The following is a 27,614-nucleotide window of genomic DNA, read 5'->3' as shown; positions in this document are numbered from 1 at the left end:
TACAAATCCATAGAGACCAAAAAACGATTAATCAATCCTTTTGTAACTTCCCACCTACACAAATTACTTATTCATTTGTACATTCAAAACTGTTTACCCAATCTCTGTGTTTAAGGATTCAAAATAGCCTCTTTTTTTTGGTAGGGGGGCCATAGTCATTGTTTTTTTTAAAGCATCCAAGAATTAGTCACCTTACTAACAACTAAAGCTGTGTTAAATGCTAAGTGTTTTCTCAGCAGTTGGAAACTGATTTACTTGTTTCTGTAAGAATCTCAGCTCCTGCCCCATGACTCTCCTCTCCTTTGCAATCCAACTCTGTCTTCAAACACCATTCCTTAGACCAAGGCTTTATGGCTTTGGAGGGGTACGCTGATTTCACAGCCAGCTTTGCCACTGCTGCCGAAAAGAGAGGGGGTGTGCAGGCTAGCCGCAGTCATCCAGACGGTGAGGATTGTGGCTGCGGGCCTCCATTACCGCAGTCAAGTTCAACTGCAAACGGCTTTGCTGAAGAAAGCAAAGACTCTTGTCCACAGCTCACCAGGCCGCTGGGTTTCTAATCAGGCCTGGCGTGACCCACGAGAGATTAGCAATGTGCAAATCACTATGGAGTCAAACAAGCTTTCAAGTGTTACTCCTTGGGTCCCTTCCAGGCCTATAATTACTGTTTTCCATCAGCTAATGAGGGGACAGTCTTTTTTGTGGGGCCAGGAGATCCAGGAAGGCTTGACCCAATGGAATGACAGGTCTAGCTGAAGGCCCTCCCCTTATACCAACTACTGAAGGCACAAATGGTCACTTGCCAGCAGTTACATAGACACCATGTTTTCAGAGATCACGAAACAACAAGTGAGAACTTTCACGAACTAGAGTTCATGAACGGACTTCCATGAAAGTTCATTTGCTTGGCACTCCAATTGCTTAAGAAAACAGGCTCGTGTTAGGAATTTAGTTAATTATATTGAGTTGATTGAATGTGGCTGATTTTGTATACCTCTGTTTAGATCTAGAAGCTGAGTGATGGCCAAAACAAACAACCCAACAAAGCATCCAGGGAACAATGACTGATATCTACTTCACGTGTCAAACTTCAGTGGTCTTTGAGATGTGTTTACTACCGAGGTAGAAAAATGAATCCATCAGAAACATGCTCAGAAATTGAATTCAGCTGAGTAAATTATCAGGCATCTTGTTACATTAGAATTCTCATTCTGATACTATCACCATGCTGTGTTATAGAAAAAGGTGGCACCCCAGAATAGACCAGCTACAATTTTCAACTTGAAAGATACTTCACTGAAACTCTCCTCAATATATGACTTTCAGACAAAAGAGAAGTGAGATCTGATCTTTTTTTACTTGCTGTCAAGGTACAAGCCATCACTCCCTGCACTTTATCCTAGGCTCCTGAGCCAATGGAGTCACCTTCACCTTTCCTTCTGCAGCAAGCTTCAGGGCCGATTTACCCCATGCCATTCTGTACATTACAAGTCATTGGTTAGTAATAGGTGAGATTTCCCCACTGCCTGGTGGCCAGTCGGTGATCACCTCTTCTTCAGTCCCTATTCTGAGATTTGAGCCATAAGAGAGCAAATGCTGACATCAGGGGATTCTTTAAATAGCAGCAATCATAATTTTGGATTTCAAAATTTGAAAATTTGTTTTTTTTCAGTGTTGTACATTGTACCCCCCAGCCTTGCACATGCTCTGAAAACACCCTAGCACTGAGCTATATCCCGAGCCTCTAAAAGCAATTAAAAGTACCTTAGTGATCTACTTATGAAAAATATAGACCTATCATAGAGAGAAGTTTTTTTTGTCAGTTGTGGGGCTTGAACTCTGGGTGCTGTCTCTGAGTTCTTCAGCTCAAGGTGAGCATTCTACCTCTTGAGCCATAGCACCAATTCCAGTTTTCTGGTGGTTTATTGGAGATAAGAGTGTCACAGACTTTCCTGCCCAGGCTGGCTTTGAACCATGATCCTCAGATCTCAGGCATGACCCACCAGTGCCCAGCTAGAGAAAATTTTTATCAATAATAAATAGTAGTTCTGTGGCAGAATCCTGCCTAGCAAGTACAAAGCCCACAGTTCAATCCACAGCACCAAGAAAAAGAAAGAATTCTGATTAAAACTATGGATTAATTTAGCATTCCACTAGCTAGACCTCACTTTTAATCCATCAATAATTGAAGTCTTCAACTTAGGAGTAGTAATACTTGAACAGCCCTTACCTCCATGAATATGCATCTTTTGAGCATCTTCAAGATGAAATAGCCCCAGTAAAGGTGAAGGACTTGAAGGAGAAGGAGCTGCAGGTTGAGGAAGACGTACGAAAAGAAAGGATCAAGGTAGTGCAAAGGCAGAATAATTGTGCAGTACAAAATCCTGGAAAATAAGACAGGCAGGAGAATTTTGTCATGGTCAAAGCACTCACAGAACTTCAACAAGGACACAATGTCTGGCGTCTGTATTGGGGCTTGAACTCAGGGCCTTGTGTTCTCACTTGTATTTTCCCCCTCAAGACTGTTGCTCTACCAGTGAGCCACAACCCCACTTCTAGCTTTCTGCTAGATAACTGGAGATCAGAGTCTCATGGACTTTTCTGCTTGGGCTGGCTTCAAACCACGATCCTCAGATCCCAGGCTCCTGAGTAGCTACTATTACAGGTGTGAGCCATCACTGCTCAGCCTGTTCGAATTCTTTCTTAAAACCTAAGTTTCAGCCAGATGCTGGGGGTTCACACCTGTAATCCTAGCTATTTAGGAGGCTGAGATCTGAGGATCATGGTTCAAGGCCAGCCCGGGCAGGAAAGTCTGTGTGACTCTTATCTCCAATAAACTACCACTAGAAAACTGGAATTGGTGCTGTGGCTCAAGTGGTAGAGCACTAGCCTTGAGGTGAAGAGCTGAGGGACAGAGCCCAGGTCTAGAGTTCAAGCCCCACAACTACACAAAAAAAGTACATTACAATTTTTAATTTTTTTTTGATTATGTTACAAATACAGCTCCTTCACATTCTTTTCTTCCATTAAGCTTTAAACAACTGGAGATCAGTGTAAGCACAGAAAGGGCAACACTGATGGTACAAGCACCAAGGCCACCTTGACACGCCAACTTACCAGAAGGGATAAACGATGAAGCGGCTGATGAAAAATACAATAGAAAAGATGAAAAAGAGGCCATTACAGGTTTTCTTCCAGCCAGCATATGAAAACATCTTTGCGGACTTAAAAAAAACAAAGACAGAAACTAAATTCACATAAGGTGCTAGCAATATGCATTTTACAAACTGAGCAATGAAACGATGCGATGTCCAGGATTTGCTTTAGAACAACCTGGGAGAGGAGGGGGGGAAAGGATGGGTTGAATAAGATCGGCCACCATGACCTGTTTGTGCTGGACTAAGCTCTTTATCTTGCCTTGTGCTTGACATTTCCCATAAGGCCCCTGACTTTATCCTCCTTGGCATGCATTTCACTCAAGGCACTTATTTAACATTGCCATCGAATAGGGGGGAGAGATGCCCTGAAGGCAGCCCTGTGGTGCTGGTGGAGCGTGGCTGGCCAGAGAATGCTGCCATTAGTGTGGCTGCATTAAAGCAGATGAGGAAAGACGTGGGAGATGGGTGTTGGGTCCTGTCCCGGTGGAAATAAAGCTTTAAGCACATAGTTGGTTCCTATTCACTTTATGCTCATCCTCTCTGCCCACGCTATCTGTGGGGAAGGGAAGAGTTCGAGAGAGGGTATGGGTGTGGGCGTGTTGAGGCAGACATCATTGCATGGTCCATGGGGGAACATTTCTGGTGTGAGTCTGGGGGTGAGGGATGGGTAGGAAAGTGGCTGGGGTACAGACCATCCCTTTAGGGGGTAGGTTGAGACTCAGCCGTTTCAGTTATGATTATCACCTGGGTCCCCAGATCTTTCTAGAAGCAGAAAAAGAATATATGTGCCCTCTGGCAAGGGTTCATTCTTCAATTTCCATGCTTACCCAGGGGCAAGGCTGTGACCATCCTGCGGGGCTGGAAGGGGCCAATGAAGCCGAACCCCTAGGAGATGAGAGATGGGAGCTGAGAGCTAGTGAATGGCAGAGAGAGCAGAGGCCAGGCCACCGCCGGAAGCCGGAGATGTGCTCATCTAAGAATGGGATCTAATTCCACGCATGAAAGAAAAATATAACACCCACTAGATTTCGTAAAGAGGAAATAGTAGCCGTCAGGGTGCATCCAAGTATTAGGTCCTGGGTCCAAACTTCAGCATGGGAAGATTAAGAGAGGGCTGGTAAGATGCATCAAGAAGGCAGAAGGTCTGGGGTGATGAAGAATTTTAAAGGCCGAGGATATTTTTCCCAGCAGAGGAATGTACCACCAACTGTCTTCAGGAACTAAAGATGAATGGGCTTTATCTCAAGGAAGGCTTCCAGGGTGCTGGAATGGTGCTGTTTGTGTTCATTTAGAATTTGACTGAGAGAGCAAACACTTAACTATTCAAGAAGACAGTGGACCAGCATCCTTGGGAGACTATCAACCATCAGCCCCGCAATGTCCTCTCTCCCTCTCTCCCACCCACTGTGGTGTGAAGGCCCAGGCCTTGTGCGCTGAGACTCAAGTTAGGTCATAATTTGTGACCCAAGAATGATTCATGATCATTAACAACATGAACACTTCTCATTTCCCCAGGAAGAAACCTCCAAATTTCACATTTCATTTTTCTTCAAATAAGTAATGAGCTGAATTTCACAATATACCGTATGGGGTAAGTATGACTTCTCATGTTACAGCTGGGGAGTGAAAACAAAACAATAAGTGATTTGCCCAGATCTCTTGGGGAGTTAAGTCAATGACAGGGGAGAGGAGGTGGGCAGGGAGAGCCAGGCGTCTGTTCCCTTGTTTGAATGTCTAACTCTCCCTTAGTAACACAATGGAAGTGTTTTCACATTGGACACACATCAAAGGCAATCTAACAAGAGCATTTAAAAGCAACAGACTAATATAACATTCCTAAGTCATTATAAGCAATTATAACAAAGATGGCTGTGCTCAGAAATGCACACGTGGCAAAGCTGGCCCAGTTACCCTACTTCCCAGCCATTTGCTGCACTGATGGCACATAGACCCACCTTGACCTTTACAGGAGGATATATGTATCTAATGAAGATACAGATGAAGGGAGATGACAGTCTACACACAGGGAATTTTTTTTGCTAGTCCTGGGGCTTGAACTCAGGGCCTGGGCACTGTCCCTGACTGAGCTTCTTTTGCTCAAGGCTAGCACTCTACCACTTGAGCCACAGCACCAATTCTGACTTTTTCTGTTTATGTGAAATTGAGGAATTGAACCCAAGGCTTCGTGCATGCTAGGCAAAGCACTTTACCTCTAAGCCACATTTCCAGCTCAACACAGGGAATATTTTATCAGTGACCAGTTGCTTTGAAATGGTTTCAAGTAATTTCTATTACTTCTTGAACATGAATGGGTCAATTATGGTCCAGCCCATGGGTTAAAGCTGGCTGACCTTACAAATTATTATATTGACCTTATAAAATATTATAATATTTCATATTAAGGCGTATAAAAAATAAAAACAAAGGAAATATGTGACAGGAATCACAAGCAGCCCACAAAACTGCATTTACTATCTGGCTTTTCACCAAAGAGTGTGTTGAAGCTCGATCTAGGAGAATGAAATTCTATTAAATTTAATTTCTTCCATATCAACCTATATTCAGTTAGAATCCAAACCCTCCAAGGAGGTATCCCAAATGTGAACTGGGTTAGCGTCATTTCCCCAGGTTCATTAAAATGTGTATATTGAAATGAACACTGTGTGGTTCTGGGAAATGTTCTAATGATGGTATGAGACCTGGCAAGGAGAAGACACTCACCCCCAGCCTCAGCGCCAACAGAAACCCAGGCATGAGGAGGGCAGGCAGGCCACAGATGGCCTTGAGATGGCCTTGACCTTCTTCTTTTGTGTGGTGTGGAATTAGTAATTCTCTGCTTCAGAAAACATCCTAAGCCCCATTTCTCCGTTAGAAAGTGAGTGTTGTTTAAAACATGTCAGCGGGCACTTTTTGAAGCAAGGGTAGGACCGGAGGATGCCAGAGGCAGGGAGCATGAATGTGCGTTGGGGAGCCTGGCATCGACTGCCTTAAACAAATAGATGGTGATGTCCAACTTTTGGACAAGACTGCCACAAATGCAAGTCTTTGTTGTAAGAGATTCAAGCTCATTTCCTCTTCAAATACCTCATCTCACCTCCTGAGCTAGCATTAGTACAGACCTACCTCCCACAAGCACCACGGAGGAGAGGAGGGAAAAATGAAAAGCCACAGCTTTCCTGTCTTTCATCTGGCAATTCCAGAGTCATTCTTGGACTTCAGGGGTTTCCAGGTAGAGGGCCCTGCTAACCCACACACAGATCGTTCTTTCTTCAAGCACTTACAGGAAACCAGGATGTGGTGCTATTGTTTTTGTGCATGATAAGTACATACCTCCAGCCAAATATCAGCCACGTCGTGCACAACCATCACCAGGGTCCCACCACGAATATAATTAGCACACCACGAAAAGCCCATCAAACAAAGAGCAGCCAGGTGGTGGATGACATTGGCCAGAAAATCCTACACACAAGAAAAAAATGGAAGACGTGAAGCAACTGCAGGTTTTTCCCAGAGACTGGAAAAGATAATAGTAATCATTCTTATTCCAACAACTTACATCTGTATATTTTGTGTGTGGGGCCAACTACTGGGACTTGAACTCAGGACCTTGTGCTTTTGCTTGGCTTTTTCACTTAAAGCTGGTGCTTTACCTCTGGAGCCACAGCTCTACTTCCAGCTTTGTGCTGGTTAACTGGAGATAAGAGTCCCTTGGATTTAACTGCCTGGGATGGTTTTGAACCATGATCCTCCGATCTTAGCTTCCTGAGTATCTAGGATTACGGGTGCCCAGATGTATGTTTGAAATTTATAAAACACCTTCATTTTAATTCTTAAACACAACTCTAAAAGGGAGCTAGCACAAGTATCCTCATTGATGAAATCACTTAACTTTGAAATAGCACTGAAGAGTTAACATCAAATCCGATGTCTCTTGTTCTTTGTGCTGTTACCACACTGGATATGCGTGTGCATACACACTTAGACACAAATGCACACACGCACAAGCACATCTTTGTATATACCTATTGTAATATCTATTGTTTATTCTTTGCTTAATCTAAGAAGGAAAAAATGTCTGAGTGTGGCGGCCTGTAATTCCAGCTGTGCTGCAAGTGGAGACTAGAAGACTCAGAATTAAGGCCAGTCCAGCAAAAGAGTTAGTGAGAGCCTATCTCTATAATAAACCTTGGTGTGGTAGTTCACCAATTAATCCTAGCTCCATGAGAAGTATCCATGAGAGGATCATGGTCCCAGGCCCACCAAGGGGAAAACTTGAGACCCTATCTGAAAAATAAGCTGAAGCCAAAAGAACTAGCAACGTGGCTCAAGTGGCAGGACACCTGCCTAGCAAGTGCAAGTCTCTGAGATCAAACCCCAATATTGCTAATAAAGAAGGAAAAAGTGGTAGTTTTATTAACTACACAATTATTAAGGAAAGTTACTACATATGAAATAAGTAAAACTGAGAACAGAACTACTCTGTCAGAAAACCAAGGCTAAAGAAACCTATAGTTATCTACAAAATAAAAAAGATATGCAAATAGGCATTTAGTCCATAAAAAGATATGAGTCATCGGGAAAATGCAAACCAGACTTCAGTGAGACAGATGATGCCTTACACTCACCAGGATAGCTGCAGGGATAGTGATGAGCAGTAATAAGTGCTCCTAGGCACTCCCAGTCCCCCTCTCGTATCAGCCCTCTCCCCATCTGTGGTCCACTTCCTCTCCCCAAATAGTTCTCCTCCCAAGTTCAAGTCTGGATTAAGACTCCGAAAGCTCTTTGAAGGTATCCAGTTGGCTACAGTGCGCCCCCTAGTGAAGCATACTGCTCATTCAACTTAAACATAGTTTATCAAGCCAACTTCATTTTCCCTAGCATTAAGTTAAATTTACTTTGCCTGAAAATGTTGCTCCACATCAGCCTTGTCCATAAGGTTTAGCACTGGACATACAGGCCTGAAGTATCTATTATCTGGCTCCCTTGCTAGTGTGTCTGAGAAAGTCTTGCAACTGCATTTAACGTCTAACATCATTCTTGTACCAGTAAAGAGGTTAGCCCCGTTTCTAAAATGTGTTATGTAACTGCAGAGGAAGTCAGAAGGCCCCTGACTCAGTTTACCTAAAAATAAAGCAAATCTTCCAATACTTGCAGCAAGATTTTCTAACAAGGTAAATTAAGAAAAAAATTTAAGTCTTTAAGAGGGACAGGGAGAAAAGATGGGAATGAGATTGATTGGAATATGTTGAAATTATATGTGGAAATATAACAATGAAAGCATCTCCCATAATTAGTGCAAGCTAACATACCTACCTAAATAAACAAAAGTATAAATCTATAAAATAATAAAACACAGGAAGTGGTGCTGTAGCTCAAGTGGTAGAGTGCTAGCCTTGAGCTGAAGAGCTGAGGGACAGCGCCCAGGCCCAGAGTTCAAGCCCATGACCAACCAAAAAAAAAAAAAAGTAAAACACAAAGTCTTTGAAAACATCCAAAAGAATCTCATAAAGTGGTTTGTCATCAACTAAAAGATATGACTGCAGAATAAAAACTACTATCACTTTTCTTCTGTGAATTTAAGGACATGAAACTCCTAGGTTGAAAAATTTGACAACAGAAAAGAGATGACTTTTCTTATTGAAAATAAGTAAAGCTTCAATGTTTCTATCATGTTTCCTTACCAATATGTACCAAGGCACTGAAGCATAGCCTAGTTTCTAATACTATATGTAGTATTAAAAGCAAAATAATCAATAAACTGTTACTAAATGTAACACAAATATTAGAATTTGGGGCAAAGGGATGAATAGTTTTTGAAAAAAACTTCTACTAGAGGTTTTGTAATTAGACACTTACCTTCCTCTTGACGTCAGAGCCAACACTAAACAACAGGGACCAATAGAAACTCATTTCTAACATGTAGTACCAGTACTGAGATGGCAGCAAGGACTGAGAAAAAAAAAACAGTTCATTTCTGTGAATATCACCATACAAACCACTCATTTTAATGCAGCAAAACCTAATTACATTACACAAAAGTCTATGTAATACTCAAAGTAAAATAAATTACAGGTAATATTTCAAGGTATTTTATTTCTAAAAGAAGAGACCAGTATTCTAAAATCAAGTTCAATGTTTTATTTATAAAGTGAGTAAAATCGCTACAGGTGTAATTTTCTTTCTTTAGCTTAATGGTAATTAAGCTAGATGTACAATTGTTTAAGGACTCTAAAGATATCTTCTGAAAAAAAGGAATTAAATTTTTACTACTAGGCTTTTCCTTAACCCTTGTATAGTAGGAAAGTGCTTATTTTAGATAGGCTGAGCCATCATCATTTTTGGTGTGACAGACTGCTACCTTAATTCCCGCTGGACTAGCTACCTTTTAATCCCCGTGCATTATATGGTCTGATCTTGGAGATACAAGCGTATGTAATGCAAGAAGAGACTCCATAAACACCATCCAAGAAGCCTGAGCTATCCCACTAGACAAACCACAATAAGGTAGATCAAGACACCAACCGATAAAAGAATAAAAGCTAGCACCCAACTGACTAATGAACTCAGTTGATCTACTTAATAGAGCATAGATCCAATTGACACCCCAAATAAGTGGGTACTGTTACAAGGAATGAAGTTTGGGGATGTGTTATGCATCAATAGATGCCTGCTACACCTGAGTAATGTGGAGGATGAAGATCGCAAGACTGGACTAGGTCTAGGAAATGCCTGGGTTCTTTCAGGTCTAACTTTCATACCTTGCAGTCTAAGTAGACACAGAGATTAATCAGGACTCTGGGCTGGGAAGCAAAATGGTTTTCAGGTAAAAAAAAAAAAAGGAATCATAGCAAACAATGTACTTCTTATTTAAAACCACTGAAGAAAAAGACTTCAGGATACGGGTAATTAGGAAATACACCTGCCATCACAAAAATCTAAATCAGCTCTTATTGAATCAGCTCAATCACAGATGGAAAGTGACCAGTCTTGAACTAAAAACGTGTCTCCTCAGAGGGAAGATAGAGCCATCTGACCATTTATATTTTCCCTATACAATGTTAGTCATTCAGTCAAAATCTATAATGCAGAAAGTAATAAGAACAAGAAAGGAAACAAGATATTAGATTTATCAGGCTTGGATTTGAAAATAACTTTAAAAATAGATGAAAAGTTAACACATTTCTTTAGAGAACTGGAATCCATGAAAATTTAGGAACTAGAAATACGATAACTGAAGTTAATAATCAAAAAGGTGTGTTTGACACCAGGTTAGATACTATTAGAAAAAGCACTATTGAATGGGAGTGAGTTAAAGTATAAAATCCTCCCCCCCCCCCACTGCTAAGTACCTGAGCTCTTGCCCTGTTTGTAAGCTAACAGGTTGTGTGCCAGTTTTATGGATGCCAGCAGAAGATAGGAGAATCCTGGGACATAGAAACAGGAGACCGGCAGGAGCCAGAGTATCAGCATATAAGCTGCTTCTATCTTCAGTTCCAACGGGGCTAAACAAAAATAATCAGCTGCACAGGCAGGGGTTGTGGTGCATGAGAGAAAACTTGAACTACCGAGCCTCAATCTTTTATAATGGGCAGTAATAATGTCTACCCTTTTCTCTAATGCGGTAGGCATCAGCTCTGGCTTCTGAGGCTACCTGTTATACAAACATCCTTGAACAGATCCAAGACAAAAGGCACCCACCACATGTGACACACAAAACCGCTCAGGAGATCTGCAAGGAACTGTCTCCCCCAAGGGTGTAATAGCACAGAGAGGCGAGAGGAGGAAGAGGATTTCTCCAAAACATAAGGGGTTATAAAACCTAGTGTACAGAACTAGCATAGCAGCACAATTGAAGAGAAAAGAACAAAAGCAACAGTAAAGAATTTTACAAATCTGATTAGAAGCATCAAGATTCCAGATGTACTAAGGAGAATAAATTCCAAGAAAATTATGAGAGAGAGAGAATAATTCTTCTTTGAAAGACATGCTCAACGAAGCAAAAATAAAAATGATAGCTTGGCACCGGTGGTTCATACCTGTAATCCTAACTACTCAGGTGGCTGAGATTCAGAAAACTGTAGCTCAAAACTAGCTTGGACAGAAAAGTCTATGAGACTCCATTTCCAAAAACAACCAGCAAAAGACGAGGCATGGTTCATATGGTAGCATGCCAGCAAAGCAAGCAAGTGAAGCAAGCACCAGTTGAATAAAGAAGAAACCACTGAGGAGACTTTTCTACCACGGGGGTCCTGATCCTCATTAGAGGCATAGGAATCCGGGGAGAGACGAACAGCCGGGAAGGTAACTTGACTAACTTGCAAAATAATTGTAGTGTGACATCAAGACCTTAAATATCTGAAAGAGGAGGACATATAGCACATAGTATAATGACAAGCACTCATTTGTTTTAGAGTCCGGTTAGTGCAGGATTTCTATGGTAATCTCTAGGATAATTAGTGAAAGGCAAAAATCACATAGGGCCAAAAGTCACAATAAGGGCAGTGAAATAATAGTAATTTAAAAAAACTTACCTGTCTCATAAGAAAGCAAGAGGAAATGTGTTAGTGCCAATAAAAAAATGTATGGTAAGATAACAGATTTAAACCCAAATACTTATACACCTTACCTGTAAACCAACTACAGGAGTGAGATGGTGGTGAGACAGAGAGGAAGAAGAAATCCAGGCAGAGAAAGAGCCAGAAGACCGAAGGCAGTGAGCAAGGGGCAGGGGGCAGGGAGGGATTAAGACCTAGAAGACAACCCCAGGAGTCTAGATGAAGTAAGGGAAGGTAATATCAGAAGGACTTACCTGTCTGGGATAGTCAACCCAAACCTGCCAGAGATCATATGCCCAGGGTTTCTAGGGGGTAAAAAAACAAATAAAAAGATCTCAGAGAACAGAACAGAATCAAAGGCTGATAGAGAGCCTGATATTGTTTATTGATGGACAATGATACAGAGGAAGACTAATTTCTGTGGGTTCCTCTTGCTTTTGTTGTAATTATTCCTCTGACTGGAGATATCTACTCATATCCTATTATGACCCGACACATTCAATATGTCTGTTGCATTGAGGAGGGGGCAGCAAATAGTGCTATCTCATTTAGGGAACTGTTTCCAACAACTGAGTCCATTAACATAATGATTCCTGAACCAACATGATTATTGTATCTGTATCAATAAAACTATATAGAGGCAACTGTAGCAACAAAATACTTAGGAGAAACCTTTGTTGATCTTTTTATGGTGTGATAAAACCTCCCAAGGGCCAGCTTCGCGCATGCCAGGCAAGCAGCACCCCCAGCTACATCCCCAGACAGAGATTCTAACTCCAGAGAGAAAGTTCTAAAAACCAGGTAACTTACTGAAAGTGTTATATCCTAAAGGATTTCTCAGGCAAGGTTTTTAAAAATTAAAGACGAATTTCAAAGATATAGAAAACACAACTTACATCATAAAGAAATGCAATTCCAGCAACTGTAAGCAGTAAGTAAAATGTAAATCGCCAGCTGCCAAAAGAAAGAAAAGTCTTTAGTCCACTGTTGAAATGGCTGACAGCTGAGACCGAGAGGATTCAGCATGACAGGGTCTGGAAGGGCACACTCTGAAGTCACGCACATCTAACGAATCCTGGCTCTGACATTTATTTCATGGCTGCAAAGTCATTTAACCTAAGGGTTCATTTTCTCATCTGTCAGTGGGAGTAACAAAATGTAAAAGAGAATTGAAGCCGATTTGCAAAAGTAATGATCATAGTTCTCGTTTGAGAAAAGGAAGGACAAACGGTAGCTGCTATTATTATTATTATTATTATTATTATTATTTTACTAGACCAGTCCAGGCCCATAACAAATGATGACCTTGTATTAGGATAGTGATCCATAATAATGAAGATTCTAATTAGTCCAAAAACTTACTTTATTCCAGTTACCCCCTACTTGCAAGATTCCTACCTGGCCAGATTTCACACTTCTCTTCAAAACAGAGTTTTAAACAAAGAAGTTTTCTTATGTATGGGGGGCTTTTAGAGATGTAGAAGACAGAGATAGGCATCTGTAATCCTAGCTTTCAGAAGGCTGAGGCAGATGGATCTCAAGTTCAAAGTCAGCCCACGCTACATAGGAAGACTCTTATCATCAAAATCAAGCCAAAAACCAAGACACACACACACACACACACACACACACACACACGAAGTCAATCACAACATAGGGGGTCTTATTTAGATTTGGATTCAAGCAAATGAACTATAAAGAAAAATCATCTGTCCTCAGGAAGGAATAGGGGCATGAAAGGAGGACATCAAGTTTCACCGTAGGCTCTGGCTGCTTCTCTAGCCTTATGTGGCCAGTCACTCATTGTACCAGCCAAGAAGAAAGAGCTGGTAGAAGTCGCTGGGCTATAGGAGGGACTTAAGAAAGGGCAGAGAGAGAGAATCCACGGATGTGTAAATGCACACCCATCTGGATGAAAAGAAGGGAGAAAGGGAGAGTGAAGGCCTGGCCCCACCTTGTTTTGCACAGGTGGCAGTTTCTGCCACCCAGGGGATGACCCATAGCATAATATTCTACAGGAGAAAACAGGAAAAGACGACTCAAATGAAACCAGAACCAACTCCAACATGGCCTGACTGCCTGCACACTGTATTCAATATATCCAGCCCTGGCATACATGTCCTTTGTGCACCAGTCTTTCCAGCCCTCCTGCTAAGCCACTGGTAGCCATGAGGAGCAGACAGCACAACCCCCAGGCAGGGCCCAGGCTCATGAGTCAACTCAGACACAGAGATGTGCTCCTGTCCCATTCTGCACGGAGCAGACAAGTGAAGAAGCCTTGAACCCCGGGCCCTACCTCAACCCTAGAAGACAGAGATGCCAGGGCAGACACAGTTATGATTTATCCAGACTTCAGGATGAGCACAGAGTCTCTCCTTAGGCCTCAGGGCCTGGATCAGACCCATTTCCTGGAGGAGGGAATGGAAGCACAGAGAGGAGGGTGGTGAGCTCGGAAGGAGCTGTGGAGGACGGCTTCCCGGGCATGTCCGCTTGCTCTCAGGAAGGCCACGCTGCAGCAGCGAAGCGGCAGCCCTGCAGCGCTTTGATGCTCTTCTTACCATGCTTCCTGGAACTTCTTCAGCTGGCAAGGCCTCTCTTGACTCCGCCGGCTCCTGAACCACCTCTCCACCTGCCGCTCTGTCAAGTTACTCTTCTTTGCCAGTCCATAAATGTCATCCTGGAACAGGATGAGAAAGTGAATGAGAGAGGGGTTGTGAGCAGCATCACAGGGGCTGGCAGTCATGACACTGGCTGTGTCATCAGGAGGTTCCGTGGGATCTTGATCCAGGAAATGTATTACTCTCTCGGTTTAATTATTTTAAATAATTGTTTTATTTTTATTGACATGACTACTTAAATTGATTATGATGACTTTTCATTTGTGTACATACATTACTTCAGTCTTCTCAGATTGAAGTAATGAGTTAACTGAACCAGGGAAAAAGCATTTGTCTAGTTCAGTACCAGAATTAGTGGCAGTCCATAAACACAATTTACCCCATGTCTCCATCCACTCCAACCCAAAGTGGATAGCCAGCTCGTCTCACTTCAACAGGCTTTCAAGTGAAACATGCCACAAATAGAGCTATACACCTATGAGCCACATCTTAAAAACCCTGAAGTAAAATAACAAGAATACATGCCATTTCTTTTTTGTCTTCTTCAGACTTAAACTAACGCTTAAAGGAAGCTTACCAGGACAAGCTTTAGCTTGGGACACATCAACTATCTGAACACACAGACATGATCCACTTTCAGAGAACCATTTATGGAAGGAAGGGGAGATTAATACCTAATTTCAGGTTTTTACTACGTTTAACTCAATGCAGAGTCTAATGATAGGCTCATGGATTTCATCCAATATAAAATAAATTACAGTGATTTGTTTTTAAGGAAGAGGTAAACATGACGGCTTACAAAAAGCAAATGCCCTTATAAAACCACTTAAGAGTGGTCAGCTGTAGTAAACCTTTTATTTCTTCAAAATGCTGCCTCTGCCAACAGGATTGCAGGAAGGAACTCCTTTACAGTCCAATTGCAATTCTGTCCACCCAAGAGTAAGCACAAAACTCAGTGCAACTGTTGCCTAGTGTTCTTCTGGCCAGTTCCCACATCTCCATTTCATGATGATCATTCTATTTAACAATTCTATGTATTCACCAGTGATGTTCCCATTAAACATTTGGAATCTCCCTTTGTTTAATTTTTATATTGTTAATGGGATTTGAATTTAGGGGCCCATAATTGCCAATATTTTTAATACTTTTTAAAATACTTTTTTTTCAGGTAGAGTGTCATATTCTTTGCCTGGAGCTGGTCTCTTTTCCCTACATAGCTGGAATTACTGATATAAACCATGAAGCTCAGCCTATTTGTTGAGATGAGGTCTAGCTAACTTTTTGCCCATACCTCCTGATCACCATCTCCTGAATTGCTGGGGTTATAGGTATAAATCACCATGTCTGGTAATTTATCTCTTTTACTTATGTAATTACATGCACATACACATATATAAATACTAAAACAAAACCTAGAGAAAATATTCGTATCCTTACCTAAATGAGTTTCTGAGAAACGCCTTAAACTGGTAGCAAAACACATGTTCAAGCTGCATAACTGAGCCCACTTGTTCTGCCAACAGATAGTTAGGGCCTGCTAGGCACCTAAAATGTCTGAATGTCCATCAATCCAATCTCTTAATTTTCTCCATAGGAAAACAAAACTGTAAAAGAGTATCTGCGGCTTGTCTAAGAACTGAAATGAGTGCTCGCTTCAGCAGCACATATACTAAAATTGGAACGATACAGAGAACTGAAATGACACACACTTGTTTTAGGAAGGCAGTCATGTGGCACGTTAAGGGCATAGAGTTAGAGATGCTTTCTGGGCCATGAGCATTCTCTGTCCTATAGCTGTGTGGTCAAACCACAACATACCTTCAGGACCTACAGCTGACAGAGCAATGGGAAGTCATGGATGATGGAACCAAATACAGCTAGTAGCACTGGGGACCCTCAACAATCTATCCCAAGATGATGTTAGCACTATTGGTCTAAAACCAGCATTGTCTCCTGGAAGACATCCTCTCAGGCTTTTACCTGAAATAAAAGTCTGTTTGTCTGCTGAGTCTTCTTTCTGCCCTTTCTTTATTCTGATACCCTCATGACTCGGTTTCCTTAGACCAGCACTAGCACCTTTAACAAAGGAGATCTTAAGTCCAGAATCAAGATCTTGTACTTACATGCGATGGTCGCTTTGTAGAAGCCTTGAAAAAATTCTCTAAGATGGAGTTTGGTATAATTTTTCGAGTTGCTTTTTTTATGCCAAATGTTTTTGCTATAGGTGTGGCAACAAACCTACAAAAATATAAAAAGAAAGCAAGTTCAAAGTCTAAGAATGAAGCTAGCCAGGTGCCAGTGGCTCACACCTGTAATCCTAGCTCGGGAGGCTGGGATCTGAGGATCACGGTTCAAAGCCAGTCTGGGAAGAAAAGTCCCATGAAACTCTTATCTCTAATTAACTACTCAAAGACCAGAAGCAGAGCTGTGCCTTGAAGTGGTAGAGCATTAGCCTGGAGCAAAAGAACTCAGAGACAGCTCCGACGCCCTGAGTTCAAGTCCCATAACCAACTCTCCCCCCACTCAAAAAAAAGAATGAATCTATAATGACACCCAAAAACTCAGGCTGACACCCTGGGTTGCACAGTGGAAGGTAAATCATTTGCGTGTTCTGTGTTACTTTGGATGGTGAATGTCCCCCAGGGGTCCATAGGCTGAAGGCCTGGCCAGCAGGATGATGCTGTTAGAAGGGGTGGGTGGGGCCTAATGGGAGGTGGTTAGGTCATTGGAAGCATGTCTTTCAGGGAGATTGTAGGTTTTAGTCCCTCCCCTTTCCTGTCTCAAGAGGTGAGTGGTCTGTTCCTACCATGATCTGCTAACCTCTCCAGAGACCCAAAGCACTGGGACATTCAGTCTGAGACAGGAACCTCCAGAATCATGAGTCAAACTGAGCCTTTTTTCTTTAAAAATTAATTACCTCAGGTATTTTGCTGACTAATATATATTATATATACAATGTATATTATGTATATATATTGTATTAATTCAAGTATATTTATATGTGAAATTTATGCATTAGAATAAGCCATCCTTTTTACAATTTCATTTTCAAGATTCCCAGTGGTATTAGAAAAGAGGTCTAGGGGTGCGGCTCACCTCCACAGTCCTCAACACCAGAAAATAAATTGATTTGATGAGATTATCTTAAATAATTACTGCTTCTAGTTCAAGTCTTAACATATTTTAAAAAACTGTCATAACAAAATAAATACCTATGAACGTGCTTAATGGGCGGCACGGAGAGTGTACATTAACTTTATGAGAAACTGTAAATTGTTTGCTGACAATTAGAAGGGCCTTATAGCTTGTTCAGTATTTATCAGAGCTCCTCACAGCATCCTCCTCACAGCTTCAGCTTTTCAGTGCAAGTTTCTTGCTTAGCCTATTATTTGCTCTAGTTGTTATCTATTGCCTTAGACTTTTGTGAGTTAATCAATTATCTCTAATTATTTTAGATTAGATTCTTTACTGGGTAAACTCTGAGTCGAGTCTCAGAAAGACAGCCTTGTTAGTACAGTCTTGCAGACAGGTCAGATCATGGAAGTTCTCCAGTGAGAATCCTGTTCTGCTGCCCTCCACAGCTGCCAGGCTTCGAGTTCCCGCTGCACTTGTGGTCTTTCAGGCTACCACATGGGTGGAGCAGTAGAGGGAAAATAATACCAGAAGACTGTTGTGATCTCCCGGATTCAGCTGCTCTTCTTTAATAATACTCCCCAGATTGCTGCAGACTCTGGGCTAGTTAGGGATAATGAACAAGCTGAGTCTGACAACTTTTGCTACTCTTCAGGATTGCCTTCATGGGGGAGAGAATTTCCAGCGATCTTAACTTCTGATATGTTTGCTAATCTCTGGTGCACTGTAGTTTTATTTCCCTTTTTCTAATGATCAGTAATGTTGATTGGGCTTTTATGTTCTTACTTCCCATTTGTATGTTTTCGTTGATGAAGTATTTGCTCCAATCTCTTGCCCATGTTTGTATACTTTTTTTCTTTTGCTCATTTTTGAAACCACCTATTTCTTTAATTGAGTTGTTAGATATCTTCTTACATTCTATAGTTAAGTCCTGCATGAGATGCATATACTTTTTATCCTAGTCCGTGGCTTGCTTTCTCACTTTATTTACAGTGTCCTTAAAAAATAATTGAGGCATCCTTTACAGATCAGCTAATTCAATCTTTTCAAGTATCTAATTCAATATAATGTAATTGAACATATTAAATTATATCATTTATATTTTAATATTCCTATGATATAATGTTTCATTTAATTAACATAATACAATTCAATATCAATTTAGTACATTTACTGACTTACATGAGCATTACCATGAAACAACTTTAGGATATTTCCATCACCACATTACGATAACTCTTGCATATTTACTGCTAATCCTTGTTCCTTTTCAACCTTACCCCAGGCAACACTAACCTTCTTTCTGTCCTGATAATTTTGCCTTTTCTGGACATTTAATATAAGCAGACTGCAATATGCAATCTCTTTCCTTAGGCTTCTTTCACTGAGAAGGGTATTTTGAGATTTATCCATGTCATACTATGAGAAAAAGTATTCTTTTCTGTGAAACTAAAGTGAATTTGGTATTGTGTATTGATATCTCCTGGCATTATGTGTAACTATTATCTGTACTGCTTCTTACCAGCTAGCCATGTTAGGGAGATAAATCTCATGTTGAAGAAGTTAAAATAATGAACTGTAATTGCTAAGTGGAGAAAAAAGTAAGCCTTTGACAGGAAGGAAAGAATGGCCCCTTTCTAACCCTGGTAATCAACTATACTTAGACCAGGAGCCTGACTCCCTGACAAGGAGGGGGGACAGTTTACATTGAGATGAAAGCCTAGCAAGCTGCCCTGCACGGGGTGCCTGCTGAGCTGTGGTAGGGTAATGGCATTGCACCCTTTTGCACAAAAGTAAACTGCCTTGACCAAATCTCTCATGGGTCCACTCATTTCTGATAATGAAGAGTTGTGCATTTCTAACAATACTTTCGCTCTTTTCCCATTCATTGCTGAGCAAGATCCTATGGCATAGATACACATTCAGAGTGTCTTTCAAAGAGCAAACATTTTAGCTCTTTCCCAAAACAACCAATAGCGTATGTTCAAACATATTCTTGTATCAGATACTCACAGCAGTTTCCTTTATAATAGCTCAACAGTGTAAGTGACACAAATTGCCATCAACTAGTTAAAATATAAATTAATTATGGTATGGTATATCTGTATGTTGAAAGACTACTTAATAATAACAAGGAACTATGGATACACACAACATGAAAAAGATTCTCAATGCCGTTATGGAAAATGAAATAAATCAAGCACAATTTAATAAAATCTATCATTTCCTTTACAGAAAATCTTAGAAAATAGATACTAGTGAATTAAAGATCAGTGTTTCCAGGAAGTTGGTAGATAGGAAAATGTAAAAGGAAATTTCAGGTTAATGATGATAGTTACATAACTGCATACATTTGTCCAAGCCAAAAATTTTGGATGAACTTTATGATATGTAAATCTCACTAAAATTGTTTTTTTAAATAATAATGTGTAAAGCCAGGTGTGATGGCATGGGCTGTAAGCCCAGCTATTTGGAAGGCTGAGGTTGAACTAGGAAGATTATGTGAGTTTATTAGTTTGAGTCCAGCCTGGGCAACAGACAGACAGACTCTATTTTAAAAAATGAATACTTGTGTAACTATAACCCCTCTGTGTATCATCTTTATAATAACGATTTTTAATGAATAAGAAAATAAAAATTATTGGCATGACTTTATTTCTCTTTCAGTTCTGACAAAAGCTCTAACTTTTGCCAGGTCTATAATTTTTCTAGAACTCACTTATAAGAGATTCTGTGCTTAGTTAAATTCTAGAAACTTATGATTACTTAGCCCTTTAGTTCATTTTCATATCCATGGGAAGATACGGTGATAAAATGTAAAAACCAGCCCAACTTCCAGATGAACTAAGTTCCTTTGGAAAGAGCACATGAATTTCAGAGATGTAAAAACAAACTAATTATGCATCAAATGTACACAGAGCCATGTGGACAGGTCATAAAACACAACTCTGGTTTTTTTAATAGGATGAAGAAAATTAGATCTTAGTACCATACATTTATGTTAACTAACAATACATATACAAACAACATGTTTTCCTGGATCACAAGAATAAAAGGCTATAAATCATATTATAATAAAAACATATTATAACAGCTTGGAGAGGAATGGGCTTAGGGAACAGGGGTTAAGGTAATTATGAAAATATAAGGAAAGAAAATGAGCTCCTATATAGACCAATGGCAGTGTGCTATGTCTTTGTCTATGATCTGAGGAACATGATTCATTTATTCTCCTTTAGTATGAAGGTCCAATCTCCACTCTGCATACAAATGCAAGGGTATCCTTAATATTAACTAAGTCTCAAAAATAAATTTGCAGAGTTTTGACACATAATAAAATTGGTTCATTTATCCAACCTACTAGCTGACAATTTTTATTTTTTTAAAAATGCCCATTAAAAAAACACAAAAGTGGATGGTTTTACATGGAGTGTTCTCAAACTCACTGAAAATAAGAGCAAAATTAAAATCAAAGCAGAATTGAACAGACTATTTATGCAATATGGAACAAATCCAATCTCAAAGCCACATGAAGTATAACTCCTTTCAATGAAAGATAAACATGGGCAAGTGTATACACATAAGGATAAGCTCTTATGCTTTTTAAAAAATATTCATTAATATTAAAATCATTAATTTAAAAAGAAAGAGAAAGAGAGCCTTCTTTGTTAACTTCAAGGACAAGGATCACATTTTTCAATGGAACAAAGCAAGTACATAAATACATTATATAATTTCCTTTTCACATAAAGCTAGGACATTCTTATCTAATATAAATGCTCATAAATATTAATAAGTTACTTAATTGAAAATCTGTTTTGAAAAGGAGAAAGAGCCAGTCACAGAGGCCCACACTTTTAATCCTAGCTACTTGGGAGGTGGAGATCAGCTTAGGAGCATCTAATCTGACCAACAGTGAGTGATCAGCCAAATGTACTGAGCCAGTCTGGGCTTATCCCTATAATCCTCGCTGCTCACTAGGCTTACATCCAACAAGGGTCATGGTTCAGGGCCAGCAGACAAATCCTCAAGATTCTCATCTAGCATTAACCAGCAAAAAGCTGGAATGGTATCGTGGTTCAAACAGTAGAGCACTAGCCATGAGCAAAAACGCTGACTGAAAGTGTGAAGCCCTGACTTCAAGCCCTAATTACCCCTCAGCACAACACAACACAAAACAAAAAGCTGAGCATAGTGGTTCTTGACTGTCTTCAGCTAGATAGGAAAAGTGTAAATAGGAGGACTGTGGTCCACACTCACCAAGGCAACAAGTGATATCATCACAAATTACCAAAGCAAAGGTTGCTCTGCCGCCTCCATCCTTCAAGTGAAGGACACTGGGCCTTTCTTGACTTTATGGTACCGAGTGGGAACGGCAGATCTGTGGAATATTTTCCTTGTGTGATTAATGAAGAAGAAGGTGCACTTCTGGTTTTAGCACCTCCAGCTCTGCTTTGGACTTCTGAGGTTATAATTTATTCTAAGATGATTTATAATTTATTCTAAGACAAGGGTTGAACTTTGCGTATGTCCAGTGTCCGGTCATGGGGCCTGAACTCTGGGCCTGGGCACTGTCCCTCAGCTCTTCAGCTAAAGGCTAGCACTCTACCACTTGAGCCACAGCGCCACTTCCAGCTTTTTTCTTTTTGCTTATGTGGTGCTGAGGAATCGAACCCAGGGCCTCATGCATGCAAGGCAAGCACTCTACCACTGAGCCACCTTCCCAGCCCCCTGAGCTATGTCTTCTTTACTCCCCAAAACTTCATTTACTCTCTTCAACAATCAAGAGTGTTTCACTGTGAAATCACACTCAATTAATAGGAAAATAAAATGTTAAAGCCAGAAACCCTGAACCTAGTATCATAGACTTTAGCCATAGAGCTAACCTCTAGTTTTCTCACTTCAGACTGAGATAATACCAATTATGATTTTATATATTGCTTACACTATAAGTTCCTATCACTTTCAAAGTATAAGTAACAATTTTTTTTATTATAAATAGTTAAATCTACAATAAATGATACAGGAGCCCTGGAAAATTACAAACTTATACTTTGAAAATTATGATCTTGTCTCATGTTCAATGGTGTCTCCTGGTAATGCATTCATTAGAAGAGATATGAGAATTCAGGTGCTAGTGGCACATGCCTGAAATCCTGGCTAATCAGGAGGCTGACATCTGAGGATCATGGTTCAAAGCCAACCCCAAACAGAAAAGTCTACTATCTCCAGTTAAGCAGCAAAATACTGGATTGGAGATGGGACTCAACTCGAGTGGTAGAGGACCAGCCATAGGCACTCATTTGGCCTGGACTTCAAACCCCAGTACTAGCAAGAAAAAGCGAGATGAAGAGAGGGGAAGGAAGAAATGAGCACTGGAGAGAGAGAGAAAAGAAGAGAGAAGAGAAATGGTGGTTTCTGTAGTGTCATAGAGTGGGAAAAGCTAAAGAGAATTATTGGTTGGGAGTTACAGTTATAAGGAGATAGCGGATACTGCTTTTACCTAGTCCCTTGAGAAGAAGCAAGAATGGCTTTAGGAATTAAATAGGATTGGCTTTCTTCCTGATTGCTGTTGGAAAGACCAAGACTAAGACATAACAAGTTGGTCCTTGACAGCTGTGCTGCTTTGGCAACCAAAAAGTATATTTTGGCTTGCTGACCTGACCAAGCTGGAAAAGGGAGCTGCCCACCAAAAAAGTAGGAAATCTGCAATGGGAATAAGTAATGAGCCTGGATGCCAAATGCAAAGATTACCAGATACAGTGCAAGAAAAGCAAGTATTTCTGAATTGTAAAGAGAAGTAATAAATTACTTATGAAGCACAGTGGAAAATTCTCCTTCATTTATGCATTCTTTCACAAATCCAAGTATGTGAATATAAAGAATTAACTGTTGAAAGGAAGGGCATTTACAAATGGGTTCAGCCACAGTTTAGTAGTATCTGGGGACTTTCTCTTCCTACCAATAGCAACAAAGTATTATTGGTCCAACTGAAGATTTTATTTGTTCAGAAACTCTTTTGGCAATTCCATGAAATATGGGTTGGTCAAACAGACTTTCAAGATAAGGACCTTGCAAATGGTTATAAACATATGATCTATATTACAGTTAGTCTGAAACATGATCTTATCAGACTATGTCTTAAGTTTTTCCAGCTCTTAACACTCGTGCACTCTTTTTTTCTTCAAATAAATTAATAAGCTAAGATCAGTTTTTTTGAGACAGAGACAACACTAGAGTTTATAGGAAATTTATCTCTTGTTATCAGAACACAAGTACAATTTTAATCAAAAGTTGGAAGAAACATCAATTTAAATTGAATCAAGAAAAAGAAGTTTATGATTTTCTGAGAAAGCAAATTGACTTTTTTGTTTGGTTTCTTTATAGTTTGGGATAAAGGACAACTATAAAAGTTTTAAATAAACCTTGAAAATAAGTTATGCTGGGCAGCAATATTTGGTTTTGTCTTTAATGAGCCATTCATGTTATTTTGCAGACACTCTAGAATAATAGTGTATCTCTGAGTCACAGCTTCTGCACTGTCCTCTGGGGATGAATATCTAGACCTATACATACATAACACAGTATAGTAGAAGACAAAACTGGGTTTCCATCGTGTTAATGACACTAATTTATATATTAATTGTACAAATTAGTGTATAAATACACTGTGCATCATTCATAGCCATCCACTTTAACCTGTCTTGATCTCCATTTCTCACTGTAAAAGTAAAGCATTCCATCGTATTCACATTCCTATTATTTTTCCTGTTTGGTTTCTTTTATTGTGTGCTGGTTCTGGGATTTTAATTCAGGGCCTGGGCACTGTCCCTGAGCTCTTATTCTCAAGCCTAGCTCTACCACTTGAGCTACATGTCCCCTTCTGACCTTCTGGGTAGTTAATTGGTGATCAGAGTCTCATGGACTGTCCTGCCTAATCTGTCTTTAAACCATGATCCTCAGATCTGTTTCCTGAGTAGCTAGGATTATACATGTGAGCCTCCAGCACCTGGCTTCTTATCCAGTTTCTAAATAATGTTTAGTGTATACTTGAGTGGAAGAAATCTGCCTAAGAATCTTCAGTCCCTATGTGGCAAACTGTGACCTAGAGACTCATGAAGAATGTCATAAAATCTGTGCAAGTCTAGACTAGAGACACACAACAGTACTTACTTTTCAAAGAAATGTCTGATGATTAGCAAGAGAAGAGCAAGTGGAATTGTCAAATACAGATGGGAAGGCTTGCTAAAGGTGAATCCATCACGATCTTCTAGATCTGACCACTTTATTGTTGGAGGAAGCCAGAATCTTTCCAACCAGAACCACTCTTTAAACGTCTGAAACATTCTAGACAAATGGGAAAAGAATACATTAGACTTGTCAAATCAATACTTCAGTTTTCCACTGTGGAATTTCACTCAAAATACTTAAAGTAGAACTTGAGAAAGAAAGCAGTGGGTCCCCTGCATGCCACAAGGCGGCTATGCCAATCAGAGGCAAAGTGACCTCTCCCACTCCCTCCAACCCTGGGCAGACACAGCTCTTCAACTCAGCACTGGAGACCGGAGCTCAGCCTTGTTCCAGCCTACAGTCTGGCCCTGGAGCAGGAACATGCACACAGCTCTGCAATCAGAGCACATTTCGGGGTGCACAGGCTGCAGGGCCATCCAGAGCATATAGTAATCAGCACAGTTGGTCAGAATGGAAAGGCATGGAGAAGAGGAGATGCTGCTGGTGACATTCCCATGGGATCTCATCGGGTAGAGAGTAAGAGAGTTAAAGGAAGGCTGAAAGAGAAGTGAGATCTACAGAGGGTGAGGGGGAAAAGAAAAACTAGAAAATTCAGGGCTGTGAAGATGGTTCAGTGGTAGAGCGCTTGCCTCACATGCATGAGGCCCTGGGTTCGATTCCTCAGCATCACATAAACAGAAAAAGCCACAAGTGGCGCTGTGGCTCAAGTGGTAGAGTGCTAGCCCTGAGCTGAAGAGCTCAGGGACAGTGCCCAGGCCAAGAGCTCAAGCACCATGACTGACCAAGAAAACAAACAAACCTAGAAAATTCAAAACACTGGAGGTCAAAGACCGAGTGTGGTGCGAGTAAGAACACAGCCAGGAGAGGGACGGATGGATAGTAGGCTACTGCAGTGACTTCAGGCCAGGTGGGGTCCGCATCCTTGGTGATGGCATTTCCCACCCCATCTCATCTCTTACCCGCTGTTCACAGTGCACCTCAAGGCTACAGCCTTGGGAAATGCTGCCTTCTTTTTCATGGAGTATCATGTCAAGGCCGGTGAGCTACAGAGGAGGTTACTGAAACCCACTTCTCCTACAGACACCCTAGGAGACACCCTGACTTCTATCTGCTCCCCCGTACCTCCCATGGTCACTCCTCCTCGGGATCATTAGTGGTCAGTAGGCACGGTGGAACCAAACGCATCCTTGGCCTGACTTTTGTGCAACAAACTCGTACTTAAGGCTGGCATCTCACACATGCACAGACCCTTCCCCCAAATCCCACTGTTGTAACTGTGAACTCAGCCGCACCCTCCAGATCCTAGAACGCTGGAATTTTCCTAACTGGGTGTTTGCTTTGAGCCGCCCACCTCCAGCCACTGTTTCCCTTGGCAGTGCACTTTGCCTCTATTAAGCTCCCGCCTTGCCACTTCATTGTTGTGTATGTGTGTGTCTTCATTTAATCCTTTGTTGGAAACACCAAGAATCTGGGATCTTCACCTCGGCAACTGCACACCACTAACAATATCACCACCTAATTTCTACCCTGACAGGGAAATGTGAGTCCCATTTATACAGACTGAGTGAATGGGGTCAAGATTTCAAGTGAGATGCAGAGGTGTTGGGCTTCTTCTGATAGAAAAGGCATGAAGGGATGGTGCAGGAAGAAGGGAAGAAGTTCAGGGAACTTCTGGTGTCCACTAGACATCTGTAAGCCAATGGGTAGCAGTAGGCATCGGTGACGATCACCGGTCTGCCAGCCTCTCTGCCACCTTTTTAACCTCTCAAGAGGAGATCAAAGACTAAACAGAAATGCGAGGAGGAGATACCGACAGGCGCTCGCTGCTGCTCTTCCAGGACACTTCAGGCTAATGGGGAAATGACTAACATTCTCATAACCCTTTGAAAGCTGCTCCTAAAGCTCTGAGCCTGTGCTCGCCTGTAGCCACCTAGACAAGCCACTTTGGACGTAGTGTCCAGTCCTCAGAGAGGGCAGGGAAAGTCACCACTGTATATAAATAAAATCAAATAAAAATGAAGAAAGTAAAAATCTAAGCCTGGTGATATGGCTCATGCTTGAGGTCCTAGTTACTCAGGAGGCTGAGATCCGAGGATCAGAGGTCAAAGCCAGTCAGGCAGAAAAGTCTGAGAGACTTTTTTCTACAATTAACCATCAAAAAGCCAGAAGTGGAGCTGAACCTTGAACAAAATAGCCAAGCAAGAATGTAAGGCCCTAAGTTCAAGCCTCAGTACTGGCAAAAAAAATTAGCTAAGATAGCTAAATAAATGGACCGTTGCCAAGTGCTCAGTGTATGTTCAATGTCTCCACTTGGAGTCCTCTTGGAAGAAAACATACGCATTTACTCCTGGGATCCACCCAGTTCCCTTATTTCTGCCTAACCACTCCATCCCTTTTCTTATGTACTATGCATTGTCTGAGTATCACAATTTTTATTGATATCAACTTATTTTAATTAAGTATAATTGTTATTGACTCAATTCTGAGACAATTTTAAGAGAAGAAATAGTATTTAAGTGTTTTAAATAAGAACTATTTGCAGCCAGGCATGATGACTCACACCCATAATCATACCTTACTCAGAGAATCATGGCTCAAGATAAAAATTCACAAGATGTCCATCTCAGCCAATGAGAAACTGAGGTGCGGTGATACACATCCATCACACCGGCTACAAACAGGAAGACTGAGGTCCAGGCTAGCTTATGAACACATGTGAGACCCTATTCACTAAAAGAATGAGACTAGAAAGGGCTAGGGTCATGGCTCAAGTGTTAGAGCACCTGCCTGGCAAATCAGGCTCTTGAGTTCCAATCCCAGGACTAGAAAGAGAGACGGAGAAACAGAGAGAAGTAGTATTTACAAGGAAAGTGTGTGCAGTTACTTTCTTGTACTGTGAGAGA

The 27,614-nt window shown here is 40.9% G+C and overlaps 1 protein-coding gene across 3 annotated transcripts in view; it reads right to left on the bottom strand.

Moving 5' to 3' along the window:
- The window catches only part of Cers3 (ceramide synthase 3), a 57,650-nt gene that overhangs the window by 5,999 nt on the left and 24,037 nt on the right, over positions 1 to 27,614 (bottom strand). For all 3 annotated transcript variants that reach the window (XM_070042737.1, XM_070042738.1, XM_070042739.1), the window contains 9 exons: positions 24,634 to 24,807; positions 16,452 to 16,566; positions 14,269 to 14,387; positions 12,607 to 12,664; positions 11,965 to 12,015; positions 9,012 to 9,104; positions 6,486 to 6,614; positions 3,115 to 3,221; positions 2,228 to 2,381 (listed from right to left, as the gene is read on the bottom strand). In XM_070042737.1, the coding sequence (XP_069898838.1) occupies positions 2,228 to 2,381; positions 3,115 to 3,221; positions 6,486 to 6,614; positions 9,012 to 9,104; positions 11,965 to 12,015; positions 12,607 to 12,664; positions 14,269 to 14,387; positions 16,452 to 16,566; positions 24,634 to 24,806 (999 nt within the window). In that variant the 5' untranslated portion in view covers position 24,807. The remainder of the gene's footprint in view (positions 1 to 2,227; positions 2,382 to 3,114; positions 3,222 to 6,485; positions 6,615 to 9,011; positions 9,105 to 11,964; positions 12,016 to 12,606; positions 12,665 to 14,268; positions 14,388 to 16,451; positions 16,567 to 24,633; positions 24,808 to 27,614) is intronic.

Source organism: Dipodomys merriami, unplaced genomic scaffold, assembly GCF_024711535.1.
Source record: "Dipodomys merriami isolate MVZ:Mamm:240054 unplaced genomic scaffold, mDipMer1.0.p SCAF_33, whole genome shotgun sequence".
Classification (NCBI taxonomy): domain Eukaryota; kingdom Metazoa; phylum Chordata; class Mammalia; order Rodentia; family Heteromyidae; genus Dipodomys; species Dipodomys merriami.
The sequence above is the reverse complement of the archived record's forward strand: the minus strand, read 5'-3'. Positions and strand labels throughout refer to the sequence as shown.